The following is a 20,556-nucleotide window of genomic DNA, read 5'->3' on the forward strand; positions in this document are numbered from 1 at the left end:
AAATATGCTTCTGTTATATTGAACTTGACACCTCAAGCTGGTGGGTTTTGGACAATTTTTGCTTAATCTTTCTACCTCATATTTGGATGTATGGATTGTACTAGTTCAAGTTCACAAGTACACAGGAGTGTTGCAGGATGAATGTTTTGAAAATTCATGAATGTTTGTGAATTGCTTAGACACTGTGAGTGTTGTGAGTGCCCATGATGAGGAAGAAAACCCTGGGGAAATTAATAATTCTGTATTTAAGATAGTACTTAAATAATATGTAACTAGTAAGACAAGAAGAGCAACCCCCAGTATAATTACAGGCTGGGGGATGAAGGGATTGAGAGCAGCCCTGCTGAGAAGGACTTGGGGGTACTTGTGGATGAAAAGCTTGATATGAGCCAACAATGTGTGCTCGCAGCCCGGAATGCCAACAGTATCCTGGGCTGCATCAAAAGGAGTGTGGCCAGCAGGTCACAGGAGGTGATTCTCCCTCTCTGCTCCGCTCTGGTGAGACCCCACCTGGAGTACTGCATAGACCTCAGGAGCCCTCAGCACAGGAAAGGCATGGACCTGTTGGAGCAGGTCCAGAGGGAGGCCACAAAAATGATCAGAGGGATGGAACACCTCTCCTATGAGGACAGGCTGAGAGAGTTGGGGTTATTCAGCCTGGAGAAGAGCAGACTCCAGGGAGACCTTATTGCAGCCTTTCAGTACTTAACAGGGGCTTATAAGAAAGATGGGGACATACGTTTTAGCAGGGCCTGTTGCGATAGGACAAGGGGTAATGGTTTTAAACTGAAAGAGGGTACATTTAGACTAGATACAAAGAAGAAATTTTATGTGCTGAGGGTGGTGAAACACTGGAACAGGTTGCCCAGAGAGGTGGTAGATGCCCCATCTCTGGAAACAGGTCAGGTTGTACGGGGGTCTCTGAGCAACCTGGTCTTGTTGAAGATGTCCCTGCTCAGTTCAGGGGGTTGGACTAGATGATCTTTAAAGGTCCCTTCCATCCCAGACTATTCTATGTAAAGTGCATTAAATGAGTATGAAAAAGCTGAATAGCATTTCAGTTGTGAAGTACATGGCTTCACATATGCAGACTTTAATCTTCTGTGTGGTCTTAGTTTTGTCATTTCTTGTCTTTTCTGTTTTCTGGATGCAAAGGGGAGTTGAGGGGTTCTTTCTGGTTTTCGTTGTTATTTTTTGTTGGGTTTTTTTGACTCTTAATACATAACTGCATTGCAGTCTTCAAAGGATTTCTATTTGTACCAGTCCCATGAAGTAGGAAGCCGCTATTATCATTACCTTACTTGACAGGGGGGAAGGTACGAAAGGAAGAGGATGATGTATTAGATGTGTAAATTAAAACCTTATAGCCTCAAGCTTATATAGTAAATGGAGGATAAGCAAGTGGAGAGCAAGAGAGGTATGTACCTCAAAGGATGACTCTGATCCCAGACAGACTGTATTAGGCTTCTAGATAGGGTGTCTGAAGTTAGGTGGAAAGTTCACCCTTTGCTCAGATACATCTGGAGGTTTCACTCTCCGCTCAGATACATCTGGAATACACTGAGGTGTAACTACTTCTGTCTGCATATATAGAGGAACAGTGCTCCTGAGTACCACTTCAGGTACGTAACTCTGAAATACACATTCTTAAAATAACTAATAATTGTATGTTTTACCCTTGAAATACTTGATGTTCCTCCCGGAAGTACTGCTGGACTAAAAGTCCATTTTCTCAGTGGATGAAGGTGTCTCCTGAACCCATTGCATTCTGCATGGTTAGTGAGGAACATTGTTTCCAGTCTTTATAAAGCTAAAATGTACTATGAAAATACTTAATTGATCTGAAGACTGCAGTCAAGGAGTAGGCCTGAGTCATATCCTTTTGCTCAGTGATGAGCACTTTGGCCAGTGCAGCAAGAAAGGCCTCTTAGCATGATGTATTAGGGCATGGTGCCAGACTGTCACAGCTGCAAAGCGTCCAGATAGAATTTGGCTCATAGCCAGTCAGTTTAGAGCACGCATGAACCAAACGTACAGATGCCTATATGAAGCTGTGTAGAATAAATACATTTAGTTACTCATTCACAGTAGTCTTGCAGATTACATTCCGTGAGTCCCTAACTTTCCCCCTTAGTTTGAACTTCAGTGTCCACTAGGGAATTCTGTCCCCAATTAGGTGAGGTGCTTAGAATGACGTATTTTCCTGGTTCCGGCAGGGATGGGGTTAATCTCCCCAGGAGCCGGCAGGGGGCGGGTATTCCCTCCCACGTGAGCCGTGCCCGGGCTACAAGAGGCGCTAGCCGGGGAGAAGAGGGCAGTCGCCCCTCGGACGGGTGGGTGGGCTGCGGCGGCGCGGGTCCGGTTGGTCGGTGCGCTTCGCGACGGTACTGTAATCGCGTTTTCATCTTTCCTTTTGCTGTTCTGTTAAATTGGATTCTTTTAACCCACGAGTTTTCTCCTGCCGATTCCTTTTTCCACGGCTGTGGGAGTTGTGCGAGCGGCTGTGTGGTTCTTTGGCACTGGCTGAGGCCAAACCACGACGCATACGCTACACCACCTACGCAGAGGAAGGTGACCATGAGTTCAACCTTAGTTTCCTTCAGTCTAGACTAAAGGTGCAATTAAGCAGCTTCAAATGATTGACTTAGGAATCTTAAAATTATTCTAAGGGAATTTTTATGTGATTTCTTGTTATTTGTATCACTTTTATGTACCGTATCATGCAAAGTTACAGAATATTTGTACTGATTATCATGGATGTGAAGACTAATATCTTTGGTGTGAGGATGAAATACCAAATACAAAAAATGATTTTATATACAGAAATATATTTTCAAATGCAGAAATACATTTTCTTATAATAAGCAGAGACTGAGCACTTCTTAGGGTTCCATGGAGTTGGACAAGCGATTAAAGACACTGGGATAGTGGGATCCTGTGGAGAATTCTTTCAGTTACCAAGACTGTGTAATGGGGAAGAGCCATGGGTGTTCCTTTGTCTTGTACCACAATTGCTGGATGCCTTGAGCCACCAAACGAGGACCTGAAGAAGAGCTGTCTAGAGCCGTATCATTAGATGAAGGTGAACTTAGAGTCCGAGAACTGCAGAACTGATTGCAGTAAGGCAAAAGGAGGAGTACAGAAAATGTCTTCCTTGGAGTCTGGGGAGCTGGGTGCTTTGGGCTGATGGATGAATGCCACTAGAAGCGTTACAGGTACAGTGAGTTTTGTGTGGTGCCCTAGTTGTCTGCAGAGGCTAAGAAACTAGAAAATAAAGGGGGCAATCTAAAGGCATTTTGCTAAATGCCTTTGAGATTGGCTGAATGTTCAAAACCTGTGAATATTGAGCTTTTTTGTAGGTGGTATAGTACAAAGTTAAATGCCTGACATTACAGTTAATTTTGCTTTTTAATCTTGGCTTGAGGAAAGGCCATGGAAGGGTGTAAACCTACCTAACAGTTTAGATGTAGCAAAATGTACCAAAAGTGGATGTGTCAGCTGAGGTAAGAGATGTAAAAAAGGCAGTCTTTGTCCTGGTCCACAGAAGTGATCTTCTTTTGGGACATTTAAAAAAAGGAAAATTAAGTCAGAAGTATTCTTGCCAAGACTAATAGTGATGGAAGAGCTTAAGATGTCAGGTCAGATGTCAGAGAATGTTTTGCATGAAATTTGGGAACAAGTTGGATAAAACAGGTAGGTGAATTTTCTGTAAGGCTAAGGATTGAGGGGTGGCAATAAAACAAAAAAGACAGACAAGCAGAATCTCTTCTGTCACTGTATCCATAGGAGTCTACTGCTACCACAGCAAGGTCGAAAGCTTTCTGGACTCTTCTTCTACTGCCCTTGAATTTGTTCTGAAGTCAAAACCTACACTGTCATGACAAATAATTAGTATGTAAAAGTGTTAGTTTTTTGTTCTGAGACAAAATGATTAACGAAGCACTATGAAGACTGCTCTATATTGAGACATCTTAGAAACATTTTCTAGGATTTAATTGGATTTTGTCTCCTTTTCTGGACTGTCTGGAACGTTTTAGGTGCGTATGTGCTTAGGTTGGTATTCCCTTTAGATGCTGTGAGTTTTTAGAGTAAGTTAATTTCTGCGCCTGTTCAGAAATGCTTGCTCCAAGTGCTAGCTCCTTAAAGTGTACATGCATTTTACCCTGAACCCTCATTAGATGTAAACCAGAATTGTTCTGAATGCAGGGATGAGAATCTTGGTCTAATAGTTGTTTGGCAAATCCTTCAGTCACTGGACTGTTAAGCAGAATTTGAACACCAAATTTAAGGGAAAAAAACTGCCCTGGGGAGGCAACTGAAAATTGTAAAATCAGTCATGGAGGATGGAGTGCCCAAGACTGTGATTTCAGAATCCACTTAAGATGTTCTAAGTTAACATTGCTGATGAATAAGGTGGCCTGATGCTTGGCTGCGTTTTCCAAGCTCATCCCTTGTACCAGCGTTTACCATTCATATAGCTGCGTTGCCAGCCAGATCTATTCCCTGGAGTGCCCTTTTCAGTAGCAGCAAACACTTCAATTGGCTAAAATCAATCATGATGCCCTGCACTGGCCAGACTGATCGCTTTCTCTGGGTTTTCAGAGGTTCTTATCTCTATCTGGTGATTTTATTAGGGAAAAAAAAAACATTAAAAAAATTAGGCTTTTATGTGTTAGGTGCTTTACCTGAATCAATCACCTACCAGTTCAGTGAGGAAGCATCTGAAAATAAGGCATCAAGCTCTGTAGTCTGGATTATACTAGCTGTGAATTATGTGTTCATTTTGATGGATTTGGTTTTTTTTTTTTCTGAAGTATCAGTGAATGTCAGCAAGATCAGCTATTTACTGCCACTCCTTTTAGTGGAAATATTCAAGTTAGCATGCTTGTCTTCCAACCCCAGAACGCTTCTCAGGTTTCCCCAAGATGCCAGAAGTCCCATCTGTTGTCTTCCCTGTTGCCAAAATCTCCAGTTTCCGTTTTGGCAATTGCAGTCATTTGTGTTTTTTCTTTGCCAAAACTGTCTTTGGAATGGTAAAAACTGAAACAGGGACAAATTTAAAATATGGGCACTTCAGCGTCAAAGTAGTACAAGCTGCTGTAATGACTGTATTTCCAACTTCATATACATGTATACTTGCTAAAGATTACACATCTAACATTTGAATTTCACAAGGTGTGGAATTTATAGTTTGTTGCAGAATTAGGATAGCGTTACAGAATTTAGTTCCAGCTTCTTGTGGAGTGTATTGGACTCTGATTGTATTTGAAACAAAAATGGGAAGCCGCTCAGGTTTTTTTGCAGATCTGTTGGTATATGTAACCTCATTTATATGTGTGACCAGTGTTTAGGAGGAATGTATCAGAATGAATAACTTTTCTTTTTTCTTCTTTTTTTTTTTTCCCCCCCTTCTTAAACAGAGGCTCCAACTTGGGAAAAAAGAAGCAACATATTTGTCACATACCAGGGTGTGGCAAAGTATATGGGAAGACTTCACATTTGAGAGCTCATCTCCGCTGGCATTCTGGAGAGCGTCCATTTGTTTGTAATTGGATGTTCTGTGGCAAAAGGTTCACTCGCAGTGATGAGCTTCAGCGACACCGAAGAACGCACACAGGTTTTCAGTCTTTGATTCTGGTGCATTTAACTAAAGGAGTGTCATGGAGAGGGCTTGCATAAATAACTTTTAAGAGGAGAACAGATCTTTTTGTTGGGTTGATTTTAATGTAGTGTGACTTTTCTAAGATCAGCTATTACTTAGAGCTATGTATACACTTTGGTTTCTTTAGTAGGTTTGAGGAAGAAAACCAGCTACCTTTTTTGATTCAGAACTGATGTTTAAGGTAGTATTTAAACTAGCTTAATCAGAATGCTTTGATTCAGTGTCAGCAGTGCATTTTTTTTGTTTGAACCAGATTAGAACTGTTGCTCCAGCTCAAAACGTTAATAATTTTCTCTTAGTTTAAAAAAGAAAAATAAAAATAGAGGGCTAGATGTCCAAGATACTGGATGTTATTCACATAATCAAGGAAGAACATGTGATGGATCATTCTACATCTTCTAGTTTCATGGTTAGACCACCCATTAGGGACTCCAGGCTCACATTTACCCTTTTACCTACAAAGAAAAGAAATTAGTCTAGATCTTCAACCTTTTTAAGGAACAGTTTGTTTCAAATCTGTTGTCTGTATTACCTGTTTTCCTACAAACTGAATGCGTTATTACATTCTAGAATGTTCAAACTACAGGATGCTTACCATTTAAAACTAGACTATTTGAAAACCACAGTGACAATAGATAATAATTTACATATTTATCAGCATTTATATTACTTAGACATTGCAAAGACAGTTTTCTGTGAAAAATATTTCATGTTTTGAACCTAATGGTGCGATTTTGTTAGACATGTTGGATGCTTGAACCTAAGCTGGGATGTTACCGTCTGTCCAGATGGACAGGGTTCCAAAAAAGAGGCCAGTTGAATGATGCAGCTTAGAGGGTATGGTTAATTGCTCCTAGTGTACCAGCATACCAATAAAAAGTAGATAACTACAGGGATATATCCTTTTACCTGTTTTAAGATCTTTATCACTGACCTGGAGGAGGCAACAGAATGTGCTCTTCTTAGGTTTGTGGATGACACCAAAGTGGGGCAACCGGTCAATGCATTTGAGGGCAAGGCTGCTATTCAGAGGGACTCGGGCTGAAGGAACGGGCTGACAGGGACCTTATGAAGTTTAGCCAGGATAAATGCAAAGTACTGCACCTGGGATGGAGTTAACCCTTGCAGCAACACAGGCTAAGCACCGACTAGTTGGGAAGCAGCTCTGCTGAAAAGTACCTGGGAGTCTTGACAGATAACAAGAAGACGAGCGAGAGCCAGCAGCAAAGATGGCCAGAGCTGTATCAACAGAAGCAGAGACACTAGTTCTAGGGAAGTGATTATCATCTCCTCAGCACTGGTTAGGCTGCGTCTAGAATATTGCATCTAGTTTTCAGCCCCCAGTATAAGAAAGACATTGTTGAAGAGGATTGAATTTGCTAAAGGGTGACCAAGATGATCAGGAAGCTGGGGCATTTGCCTTGTGAGGAGAGGCTGTAGGAACTGGGGTAATTTGACTGCACAAAGAGAAGACTAAGGGCAGGGAGGAGCTTAATAGCAACCTTCTAGTGCCTGCAAGGCCACGGTTTAGAAGACAAAGACGGACTGTTTATGGTGGTGCATTGGTGGGAGTATGAGAGACAAATAGACAAAAATCAGAACAGGAGAGGTTCAGACCAGATACAAATAAAAACTTTTTCATTGTGAGGACAGCCAGGCACAAACAGGATGTCCAGAGAGTTTCTGCAGTCTCTATCCTTAAAGTTTTAAGACCAAACTGGATAAATTCCTGAGCAACCTCATAGCTGACCCTGCTTAGAGGGAGATGAGGCTAGAGACCTCCAGAAGTCCCTTCAGACCCGAATTACACTATGATCTTGTCTGTCAGTCTCAAGTGGGATTCTGCAGGAGCTCATGTGGTCTTCCCTGTCCATCATTTGGCAGGTTTTGTTCTCCTCTTAGAAGTTATTTATTGGTAATAATTGCAGTGAAACTTAGCAGCCCAAGGGTATGAGATGGCAATATTCTTTAGCTTGCCTGAAGCATCTCCCCATACTCAGTGAGACACAGAAAAATCAATTATTTTAAAGGATTTGTGTAGGTGTCTAGAAATTTAACACACAAGTTCATCATGTTGGAGCACTTTTTTCTTCAGTATAGATATTGTTAGAATTCTGACTCTTGAAGGCAGTAAGTTATCTCAGGTTTTGTGTACATGTGATATTCTTAATGTTCTTGAAAACATTTTTTTTTCTTATCTTCCGTGACAGGTGAGAAGAAATTTGTCTGTCCAGAATGTTCAAAACGCTTCATGAGAAGTGACCACCTTGCCAAACACATTAAAACACATCAGAATAAAAAAGGTATTCACTCTAGCAGTACAGTGCTGGCATCAGTAGAAGCAACACCTGATGATACTTTGATTACTGCAGGAGGAACAACACTTATCCTTGCAAATATTCAACAAGGTTCTGTTTCAGGAATAGGAACTGTTAATACATCTGGCACCAGCAATCAGGATATTCTTACCAACACTGAAATACCTTTACAGCTTGTCACAGTTTCGGGAAACGAGACAATGGAGTAAATAGTACACAAGATACCTATTAATTGTGGTTATTTTTATACAGTAGTGAGAAGAATATTGTTCCTAAGTTCTTAGATATCTTTTTATTGATGTGCAAAAATTTTTGGATTGACAGTAACTTGGTTATACATGACACTGAAATGCCTTACTTTGTATGATATTCCATAGTATATTAAAATGGTAAAATTGCATGGGTTTTGTAGGTACTTTTGGAATCTAGAAGAGATGAAATTTTACCAAGTTATATTAAAAAAAAAAAAGAATTTAACGATGGAAATGGTAGTCTAACCAAATGCATCAATCCTGTGTGGTTTAGTGTAAAAAAAAATGAGAACATGTTGGTATTTATCTATTGTAAGATAAAAGAAGTTGATGGGTGAAAAGAAATCATGTTATGATAAAAGAAATTTTGTAATTTTCTTGATGACTGGAATTTTTATTATGCATAACTGACAAATCAAGTTTCCAAGCAAATGTTACATAGTGTAGGCTTTACTTAGCTCATCAACTTGTCATTTTGAAGCTAATTATTTTAATTAGGTTAACTATGTACAATATTTTAAGCATTACTCTTGTAAGATTTTGAAAACTACATTTTAACATGGAACTCTAGGGATAGTCACCTTTTAAATCCTATTGAAAAGCCATGTTTAAGATTTAATTTGCCAAAATGATGTCTTGTTAATATTCTTTCAATAACCAAGGTGGGCAATATAACCAATGTTTAAAAAGCTTAAAATGTTAAAAAAAAAAAAAAATGTATAGGTTGAGGCATTTGGGTGGTAAGGCAAATGTTATAGTGAAGTATATCCCTTCTTTTGAACATTGGAGGACCAAAAATAAGGTGTATTGCGTCTCAGCAGTGATTTTTATCAAATCTTTTTCCAAAAAACATCTGTCTGCCAGGGCCTTAAAAGCCATCATGTAAATTACCAGTAAAATATAACATATGCAAATACAACAGAAAAATCACTTCCATATTGACAGTACTCCCAAACATATGGATATAGTCATAGTGAACTAGGGGTTTTATGAGGTTTTTATTTGTTTGTTGTTTAGTTTTTGGTTAGTCAATCTGCATTTAAATATCAGCCATCTTTCCTTTTTTGCTTCTTCCCTTAAAAATTGTATGTATCCAGTACATTTAACTGATAAACATATATGTTTTTTATTATGCTGAATTTTCTTTTTATTTTTTAATTACTGTTTATATTTTCAATTATAGAAAAATGTACAAAATGAAGTTATATAGCCAGTCTGTAAGTGCTATACCATTTTCAAAAAATGTACAACAATAATTACTGCAGTTCACCTATTTACAAACATTTGGAAATCTGTTCATTTGTTATTCTTAAAACCACCTCAAATTTAAAGGCTACCTTATTGTACGTTTAAAGTGTATTATAACAGTGTGGTAGTTAATAAAACACTATTTTTTTTTTTTCTTTTGACATGAGTTTACTGTACTTCTTGTTAACTAACCAGGTGTAATGTGGTAATACATCTTGATAGCCTGGAATGTTTTATTATTTTGCACTAGATGGTGGGAAGTAGAAATGGTGTTTCCTTTCCTTATGGGCAAGGAGATGGTAATACACCACCTCCTTGCTCTCAAAACCACCCCATCTATATGTGCACAGATGGGCATGTACTACATACTATGTTGGTGTATTGGTAACTTTTTTGACCTTATGCTGAGCGGGGCACAAAGGAAACGTATCCTATAGAATATGAAAATGAAGTTGCGCTTTCCCTGACACTTAGATGCCACAATGCAGACAGTCTTGATAGGAAACTGTGGCTAAAAGGGTTAATGGCCCTTTGCCTAAAGCATAGGAAGAAATAACAGGTACAAGGGGGAAAAAGTTGTGAGCTTAGAAAATATGACTGGAAGAGTGAGGTGAGAGCTTTAGGTGGAGAAAGACAGATCAGTGAAAACTGTGAGATTAGAGAGTGATGATTGTATATGATGCTATAATGAAAATTAAAAATTTACATTTGTGAAGTCTAAAGTCTTAGGAGTATCAAATGGCCAGAAGACAAACAGGGACCATTTAGGATAAACCAGGTAGAGTTCAGCCTAGAAAAGAGAGACCTGGAAAAAGTCATGAAGGGAAGATTTTCTTCATTTGCAGTTTAATGGGAAAAAAAAAATAAAAATAAGGCAAATCTTTTTAGATTCAGAGCAACAGGAATTGACAGGTACAGAGAAAAAGGAGTTAATTTGCCATCAGCTTAATCTTCTATTTAATAAAATAAGAGAGTGAAATTGGTTGGTAAGGCACCAGAGCAGCAGCTTGAGAGCGAAGACAGTTCTGCTTAGACGTGTACCATTCCATGGACGTTGTCAATATTTTAACGTACTCTGAATCCGCTTCCTTTAGACAGGTGAGTGGGCATGGTTTCCAAAAAGCTGGTTTAGTTCATAGAGCATGTTAGTGTAAATTACTTCTGTTTGTAATGCTTAGGTTCTGTTTCTCATCTTTCCAGCTGTTTGTAGCTATATTAGTGCATTATTTTAAGAGGGAGGGAAGAGGGTTACTTTCTTAATGAAACTGCTTTTCAATACAAAAGTCTTACGGCATAACAATTTCACTGCTGCGCATCTGTGGATGAAGGTGTTTTGGTGCCAAGGGGTTTGATGCCTCGTGGCTGAAGATGAGATTGCTTTATTCCTCAGAACTTCAATGCTTAATACATCAAGTGGTTACTTTAATGAATGTTTAGGTGGCACACTTTTTCAAAACATATTTTGTGGTTAAGAAGCTTCAGAAGGTAGAAGTTTTGTAGGAAAAAGTCTGATGGAGAGCCTGTAGTTTAAGGGCTGTCTGCCTAATGGCTCACAGCCACAACGTTTGTGTTATTTGAGAATGCTGCTGCACGTGTTCACATGTTGCGTGATAGTGATTTTTGAAAGATCTCTGCTCACCTCCAGGGCAAAGGTTCATGAGCCCAACTATGAGATCTTTGGTATATCTAGGATTGTTGCTACCTCATGGCTTGCTTTCGTGGTCACTCTAGGAACTCATATGATACAAAGACAAAATTTTGCGCTCTGTAGAAGGCTTTCTGAGTTTAGCTGTGAAGCAGTTCTTCATGGGTTCCTGATGATGGTTGCTTGGTGTCCTTCTTGCTTCTTATTGGTACAATCTGGAGCATTTTACATATTTATTTTCATGTCAGGCTTCCTTGCTTGTATAGTTTCTTGGTACGTTAGCCTTTAGATCCTTGGATGGTTTGTGTCTCTTGCAGTCTTATGTAACTACTAATCAAGAAGACCTTAAAACCGGTTCTGCAAGAGAGCATAAGCTTGAGAGCAGCCCATGTTACCAATTTCAACAGTCAGGGAACTTATTTTCAGTAAGTATAAGGCTTGTATATACACTTGCTGTAATCTAAGTATTCTTGGGCTCATTCTTGACTGAACTAATGGTTTAATCCTTGCATGGTACAAACAACTATCATTCTTGCTGAGAACAAAAGGTTTTAATCATTGCTACTTACCAGGCCAAGGGGCAACATGACTAAGGAGAATGATATAATCACTGAAACACTTGTGAGGAGCAGGATTTCTGTTTTGAAGATTCAGATTTCACTCTGGGAAGGGACTCCACAGAGCTCTTCTTTCGGCTTGTCTGAACAAGAAATAACAGGCTTTGGTTTGAGGCATTTTGAGATGCTGGAATCAGTAAGATAAGCCTTCCCAATGGCTTCAGGAAAGCTCTGATACGTTCTCTAACAAGTTGTTCTGGGTGTCGGGGAATGACGGGATAGAGCTAATAGTCACCCGTCAAGTGGTTCTTAGTTCCTTTAAGTAAAGAACTAATGAGCAGGTGGCTGGTTTTCCTCCAGCTTTTTACCAGTACCATTACCACCAGAAGTGCGGAGCACACACTGTAGAACACAGTAGAAGAAGCTGATGTGGCTGACTCAGATCTTACCAGGCAGATGATATTTTCTATAAAAAGACCACTTCCATTTGATGCTCCAGAATTGCCATTCATTACTACTTCAGTGTATTATGGTACATCTTTCCTATAATCTGTGTCTGTAGGATGTCTGCTAGAATCTTAGTCAGATGTGTAGGTGCTTTATGCAGTCTCAGGTATTGCTCCAAATAGAATTCAGTAATTTATCACAAGAACTTGTGACTGCACCTCTTCCTGGCAATGAAACAGTGGTCTGTGGGAGCCTTCCACCTCTCTTGTCCATATATGTCAGTGTCAGTCCTTCCCAATTCCTGAGATGTCCTAGAGGCCACAGGCAAGGAAAGAAAAAAAAAAAGGTAAGAGTAAAAAGAGTTTTTGCAGCAGTCCAAAGATTCAGGTTGTCTCTTCACTTAGAATTGTGCTGCATGTCTTTTTCGCACAGCGTCTCAGCCTTTGTGCTTGGAAAATAAGTATTGATAAAATGTGCACATAATTTAATTTTTAGGTGCACAATACATGATGTACTGTGTATAAGATTTGCACACATTTTTCTGTATATCTGTGTGTGGGAAGGTTATTTGAAGATTCTTCATTTTCACTGAGAAACCAGAAATGTTCCTGCCAGTGAAAACCTGCCTTTCTCTTCAGTGGTGAGTCTGCTTTCTCTGACAGTCATATCTAGCTACAAACTATGTATAGTAAATCCCGTAGTTGGGTGGTCATTGGTACCTAAAATTGCCCATACAAAGAAAGTTTAAAGTTTGCATATTTTGAAATTAAGGAAAACATAAAATAGTCTGCAAAGTAATAATACACAGCTGCTCTTCTCTGATCACCCAGCAGAGAAAGACCCTGTGCTACCCTCAGTGTTTCTACCAGGAAAGAATTGTATCCATTTTCCACACCAGTAGGGTACTGGTGGTTTGTATCGGGTTGTTCTCTTCCCTAGTATTTGAAAGATCCTATCAAAAGGAAACATTTTATACAAGGGGTTCTACATATGTTTCCTTCTTTAATCCTGAAAGTAAGAAAAGAAAAGCCATTTCTGACTCAAACCAGAGAGTCTCTATGTAACTCCAGCGCTCACTTTCACATCTTGACACTGACCAAGCCCCCTCTCTGGACAAGTTGGAACACATTCTCAAGCTCTATCATTGCTAAGTTTGCAGAAGAATGCTCTGAAAATTATCTGCGAGAATGTCCCCTGCTATGCTTTCTCTTTATTTGAAAAGCCCAATTGCACAGATTTTGAACTCAACGCGAGATGGATGCCACCAGGAAAAGGTTCCAAAGCAAGACTCGGAACTATTTATTGTTTGTGCACAGCTTTCCTGTTCCCTCTGAAAGCTCAAATGTTGGGCATGCTAGTGGCATGCCTACAGATAGAACAAGATTTACTTCTCTATATATCTTAAAATGTATTTGCATTTTTCACAAAACTACTTGAAGAACGGTACCTTTGCAAGGATTATAGGCTGCTAGATCACCATAGCAAATAATTTTCCAGCACCAAAGATTAGTTGATAAGTAGCGTCTTATAATCCAACACACCTTTCTCCAGAAAGGTCTTTTAAGTAAGGTCCTCTTGGCCCCTGACAGGAAAAGAACCACCAGAGAGATGACTGAGCTGAGTTCCAGGCATGAACAAAATATCACTGAAATCTCATGTTATCCAAAAGAGTCCCTGACTTTCACAGTGTGTGCTGGGCCACCCACCCACCCACGTTCTTAAGTTCTTCCTTCTGTTTCTATAGAACTTACTCCCCTGTGCAAAGTATTCGCAGAATTTTATTCATAATTAATGCAAAAAACCCACAAATGGCTACTTCATCACAGATGCTTCCTAACTAGATTTTTTTTCTTCCATCAGGTTGTGTTTTGATTTGACAGACCAAACACTTAGGAGAATAACGGTCTACTTCATTATGTTGCAAGCAACCATTGCTGCTGGGTTAAGAAATGACACCATAGTAGAGGTTTACAGGGAAAATCACTGGGTTTCTATGTGTGTGTTCACGCCATGGTGGAGACATCATGGTGATGTTTCTGATGGGACTGATCTACGTTTACTGGTTAAATTGATTTCTGATTTGTATCGTCTCTGTCAAGGCCACTCCAGAAGTCATCATTAGTACATAGGGAAGGTAGCTGAATAAAAAAAAAATAAATTACTATTGCTTCTGCTCACTGTGGGTTTTGGAGACTATTTTTTTTTCTTTTTTTTTTTTTTTTTTTAAATTCTGTAAACCATTCTTTTCCCTGGTACTAAAGCCCAGTTCTAGTACTACAAATAGTACTGCTGGAAGGTTTAGTGGAGAAAACAATGGCTTCTGAAAGGGAAGAAGCCATGTCTTGTATTGTTAGCTTGACTGTGATCTTGGGACCTTCCACCAGTCCTTCCACTTCTCTGAGCTCCTGATATTTCTGGTGCCAGATTAGCCTGTTTCGGAGGTGTCAAGCACAGGCTAATCTGGCACAGCTGTATCTTTTACTGTGTTGGATCCCTGTTGGGACCTCTGCTACAGCCTTACACAAAGAAACATTTAATGTTCAAGTGTGGTTGGAGCAGATACAGGGCTGTGCGGCAGCATTTTGCCATATTCTTCAAGAGCAGTGCTGGGGAGTGGGTGAGAAGCACTGAGGTAAGTGAGCTGGTAACAAGGAGCTTCTTCATACCAGACACTGAAGAAGCACTTAATAATTAAGAGCACTCGTTTGGCACAGCTTATGAGCTGGTAGGAAGACTTGTGAACAAGAGAACAAAGTGAGGATGGTGGGAAAGAGGTAGGGATAGATGGACTGGACAAGTGACTTGGAGCAGGGTGCTGTAGGCTGTGGAGACGCGCAACAGTAAGTGTTGATATAATTTATGGGTCCTAATCCCTGGTCCCCCCACTGAAACCTTCTAGGGTCCACATTCCAGAGCAGTGTGAATGCAGCTGCTGTGGGGGGCTGTGGGTGGATCAGACAAGATGTGATAAAGTGAGGAAAGGGGGCCAGAAGGTAGCATTTGAGCACTGCATAAAGCTTTCTGGCATTCATGATGCTTTCATAGCAGCCCTTACTGCCTTTTGGTTCTTTACTGCTTTGTGCACCCCTTTTTTCTGTCATAATTCACCTGCCAGGTCACCAGATACTATAAACCCAGCAAGAGTGCACATGCTAGACTGAGGTTTGCCATAAATAGGCATTATTTTTTGAGGACTAATAAAGCTTGTATTTGGCAAAATGCACTATTGAAGGTGATTTACGATGGCGAAAAATTGATATGCATTAAGTATTGAACTGTGGACTCTTGCTGGAGTGGTGTCTTGGCTGAATCCTGTCCTTTCGTTTTAAATACAGGGATACCACAGTTTAGGAACTGGGTTGGAAATGAAGTTCGGGGGGGGGAAGTCCTGTGGCAAAATCAAGCTTGTTTGCCTCTCCAACTCCATGGCACTTTTGCATGTTGGCTTTATTTATTGCCTGAAAAAAAGGTTGTTTTTTTGCATGCTGTGGTTAGAGCTGGTCTATGTCGGTCTCTTGCCACATAAGAAGGCTGCAGCCGGCCTGTGATGGCAGCTTAGACCCAGGCCCCGTGGGGACGCTTGTGCTGGGCAGAGGACCCACAGACCTCCACACACCACAACAGCCCTGTGACTCCCCGGCCATGGCTCTGCTGTGCCCACCTCCACAGGCATGCACGCACAGAGAACAGTTCAAGTAATATTATTTATTTTGGAGGCCAGTGCAAAGGGCTGGGTCCAGCTGGCAGTGGGGGGATGCAGGGCCTAGCGGCAGGGCAGGCGCTATGGCCTCAGGCTCCCCCCGGCCCCTTCACCCAGGGTGCCCAGAGGCCAAGGGTGGCAGGGGTGTGGGGTTGGGCTCCATTTTTAAGTGACGTTTGGTCAGTGTTGGGCTTTGTTTTTAAGTGGCTTTCAGTCAGTGTTCTGAGTGAGAAGTGAGGAGGGTTGCTGCGGCTGCGAGGGGGTGTCCTGCACAGGGCAGTGCCTTACGTTCTTGGCTTAAATCCGTAATTCCATCTGGGGTTATTTGTGCCAAAGCTGCCATCTGAGATAACGGGATTTAGTCGTAGTTTTTCCATGTACGTTTGTAGATGTTTTTACTAAATGTAATTTATCCTAAATACATAATTATTTAACAGCTTGAAATGCTTCCAAAGGAGCTATTCAAGCCTTTTCTCTAAATAACGCACCTTTTAAAATTATATCAATACTTAATGTCATTTTGGGATTTCTCTTGTATTTGCTTTAAAAAAAATGACACACACACACACCCCCAGTCGGGATCTACCTGAAGAATTAAAATAGTACCATTTTCAGTTGTGCTAATTGGCTTTTTTTAATATGTCCAGTTATGTATTTGCTCATCTGAGATTTGGAGTGGGAGGTGTTTTCTGTCTTCCCTGGAAGTCTTAACAGTCCTCAGAGGCAGGAATAGCTATGAGAAATATTTCTGAGGATTGGAGGATCTAGCATATTTTACAATTTTCCCTCTCAGTACATGTACAATACCAAACACTAGTGAATGGGAATACAGAACAATCATGCATGAGCTCCAACTTCAGGAGCAGAGTAAGGGAGCTGAACTGTCACCTCCCAACATTAATCCTCTCACTGCCTTTGTTTTCAGCCTCACTTAACGCACACCTCTTCCGTAGCTCTCCAAATTTCTTAGAAGCCCCTTTGCTTCTCCTGCCTCTTCGAGCAAGAGCAACAGATGTTTCCTGTCTGTTTATTTGTGGGAGGCAGAAAGCTTTGGGGTAGAAATGGTAAAAGCTTTGTTCTGTTCTGCTTATGAGAAAGACAGTGTGAAAACACAAACCAAGGACCCTGCTCTTGAATGTTGAATATGTAAAAAGGGAGCAAAGAGTTAACTGTGGCCTGATGTCACTGCAAGGGACCTTTACATCTGTGAATGTTAAGTAAGGTAAAAAAAGCTATTTGTGAATGTCTCTTGTCCAGTCATTGCATAGATTTTAAAATCCATGCAAGATTGTATTATCCCATCTATATAAATTCATACCATGAAGCCTATACAATTAGAAAAAAAACCCCTCAACCTCACTTTTATAAAAAACATAATTAAATATACAAACTCATAAATACAAACAAGTTTTATGCTTTTGTTTTGGTAAGGCTCACATTTACTTTTATAACAAAAGTGAGGGATTGCCACAGTAAATGTTCAGTGCTAGGCTACAAAAAATAAGTGAAACACTTTCATTATTTTGAGTAAATAAATTTTCTCCCAATGTTCATGACTTTTTTCATACTTCAGCAACATACTAGTTTTGAAATTTAGCACCAGATACTGTAAGAAGATTGCAGATTTCAGGACCAAAGCATGTAAACAGCTGTAAAAGATTAGAATATATTTTTTTTAATTAATAAAGTTACATAAGTTAAAAAAAAACCCACAACACCAACCCCCACCACCACATTTGACATGTCAAATATAAACAGTTTGCAACCTGAATATTTAAAGACTGGTGTGTTCATGCAAAATGTGATTTGTTTTTCAAGTGCACTGTTCTGTACATATTAGCGGTCCCTGCAATTTAAAATGACATTTCTCTTTGAGTATATATTTTGACCTGTGCGTAATCTAAAGAACACTTGAAGCAGCAATAACTGGAAAAGACCACAGAGGCCAAAAGTCTTCTACACTTTTGTTGTTTAGTTTCTATTTTTGGCAGCACAGTTTGTGACCTGTCAATTCAGTGCATGCAGAAGATTTGTGCATAGCAGACAAGTGAAATGTGGTCCTGAAATCCCAAGACTTCAAAACCAGGATGAGATACAGGTACAGTATTTGATGCTTATCGGGCAATGTGGGGCTTCATTGTTTATAAAAGAGATCTTGGATCCTTTGATATATATCCTTTGTACATGCAAACTTCTTAAGACAAAGAAATATTATTGCTTGTTATCTTAGATTTCTATTTCTTGGAGCAAGAAAATTTTGCACGTTCAGAGGAAGACAAAGGTAGTGAAAGTGTCCAAGACTAGTTACAAGCAAGCATCTGAGCTAGAAGAACATGCTTTCCTGCTTCTCTTCAGCCAGGTAAGCGTAAATACTTTCATGAAACTGTTTAACTATTTACTTCCATGCTGTTCTCTCTCATTCTCTTCAAGAAAGACTACAGAAAGCATTCTGACGGCAGTCTTAAACATCTATCCAGTTATTTGGTTTTATCTCAAAGATTGTGGTGGAATCTTGTCCCCCTTGATGTTCAGTCAATGCAGAATTTCATTCAAGGTGTTAATCTGAGACAGCTGCTTTAATGGGAAGCATCCACCACATTTGGGTCAGAAACAGACTGCTTCTGTCAGTCATCTCTCTGTTTTAGCGTTTTATTTCTCTATCCCCTCCCTATTATTTCTCTCCTATTCTTTTTATCTCTCTGGAGTCTTTCCTCTGTTCTCTCTCCCTGTTATAGAAAGTACAAAGTATACATTTTTAGCCTTTCTGTGCAATTTTTAGTTCTTAGACATAAAAAATGTTGTACAGTAAATTACTGACTTTTGCTAGAATCCTCTTGATACAATTTCTGCTGTTACTATCCAGAATTTCACTGAATTCTGGAAAAGGTGCTTCTTCTGTTTTTAAAAGCTCTCGAACATCAGAATATGACATGAACATGAGAGCATATTTGAGAATGTTATGGTTCCAAATTTGTGGTTTACACTATTGAAAATCCAAGTATCATCTGTGGGAGATCAGAATCCATCTCAGGCTAAGCTTGGCTCTCCAAGTACTCAGCCATATGAAAAGGCCATTAACTTGGATGTTGTGCTCATCTATGAAAAGAGAGATGGCTTAGACTGTCACAAACTTTATGGTTGGAAATTTGTTAAATAAATAAAGCTGCATAGAGGAACAGAGGAGTACCGGCTACAAAGGTAGCCCCAAAAAGCAAACTGAGCTACTGACTTAGAAATCTGCTAATTGCTGTTGCAGAATGGGACTATTTCTGAAACCCTGAAAGCACAATTAGAGGTATGGCAAGCAAATAATAGATTCAGTAGTGCTTATGGAAATAATATATTGCTGAAATGGAGGCTTCTGTATCTGCACAGAAAAGAATGAAAAACCAGGAAAATGCACAATGATATCAAAACTCTTAGTTTAAAGGAAATCATGTCGGAATCCTAGTCTTCCCTGGTAAAAAGAAGGGAAGAAGCTCCAAGAATTCTATATAATTATTAAGAAAGAGAAAGTTGAAAGGAAAGTACTTTTCTGTATAATTTTGAATCCCTTCTATGAGAGGGGGTTTTGAGTTTGTTTTTTTTTCTTTTTTTTTTCTTTTTTTTTTTTTGGCCTCGCTGTTTCTGTCTTAGATTCAGTTATGTGCTGACTTCCTTACACTTGGTTTGGCCTTGCTGGAAAGAGGTTAAATGGCATGGTCAGCCCACACATCGACTATGGAGATTCAGTTAGACTGGAGTGGAGACAAGTAGCAAAAATCTTCCAACTAAACCTTTTTTAGGACATATCAGAGTAAACTTTGAAAGAAAAGGTGGAGCTACCTGAGAAACTGTTTTTCTGAGAACACTGATGGGGGGGAATGCTTATAAACATAATGAGAGAAAAAATGTAGCAGCTTTGTCTCTGGCAGGGAAAAAGGGGAAAAGAAGCTGATAGAAACAAATTGCTAGATGAAATAAAAAAATATTTGGCAAAGAAGCAGAGGAACACAGATTCTGAAAGAATCCTCAAGCAGCTTACTATCCTTAGAGGCCAATTAAACCTGAATCAGTCAGGAAAGACAGAAAGAGCCCTCCTCAGGCTTAATGAAAATTTATATGAGTCAAAATAAAGGCCTGAGATTATTGGCATATAAGGCATAGAATGCTAAGAGAAACAAGCTAGCTTGGCTATTAATGATACCAGGGTGGTATTTACATTTAAAACAAAATATATTTGTAAGGTCTTTGAAGGTTTTATGTGTCCATCTGTATATTAACAAAAAATCAGCTCCAGCTGACAAAATAATGTATGTAATGAAGCAAATATGCCCCCAGGTTCCAGCTGCCCAAATCACCATTTGAAGCCATCTGAGTAAGAAAAAAATTAGAAAATATCTTCAGAAAAATGCCAGCTAGCCCAAAGATCAGGTCTTTTAAATACTTCTAAACACCTTACTTAGCAACTTATAATAGCAATCACTATACTTTTAACGACTGATCGGCTTTGGCTTTTGGAAGCAGATACGTTGCTTTGCAAGAGCCTGCTAAAGCATCTCTGTTAAACTTCATTGTTTTACAGTATATTGGAAGGTTATAATCATCACCATAAACCTAACTTATAGTAAGGGCACCAGTTACTCAAAATGGTAATGAGAAGACAGACAAAGTTATGCCTCTTGCCCTGTGTCCCCATACATTGGACTTCCTGCTGCCATTTTAAGACTGTGGCAATTGAAGGCTATT

At 39.6% G+C, this 20,556-nt stretch overlaps 1 protein-coding gene across 1 annotated transcript in view; it reads left to right on the forward strand.

The window, feature by feature from the left end:
• The window catches only part of SP3 (Sp3 transcription factor), a 39,009-nt gene extending 29,369 nt beyond the window's left edge, over positions 1-9,640 (forward strand). Inside the window, exons 4-5 of the mRNA XM_009894639.1 lie at positions 5,421-5,617; positions 7,873-9,640. Of these exons, the coding sequence (XP_009892941.1) occupies positions 5,421-5,617; positions 7,873-8,189 (514 nt within the window). The 3' untranslated portion in view covers positions 8,190-9,640. The remainder of the gene's footprint in view (positions 1-5,420; positions 5,618-7,872) is intronic.
• The last annotated feature ends 10,916 nt before the right edge of the window (positions 9,641-20,556 follow it).

The sequence above is a fragment of the Charadrius vociferus genome, unplaced genomic scaffold (assembly GCF_000708025.1).
Source record: "Charadrius vociferus isolate BGI_N301 unplaced genomic scaffold, ASM70802v2 scaffold161, whole genome shotgun sequence".
Classification (NCBI taxonomy): Eukaryota; Metazoa; Chordata; class Aves; order Charadriiformes; family Charadriidae; genus Charadrius; species Charadrius vociferus.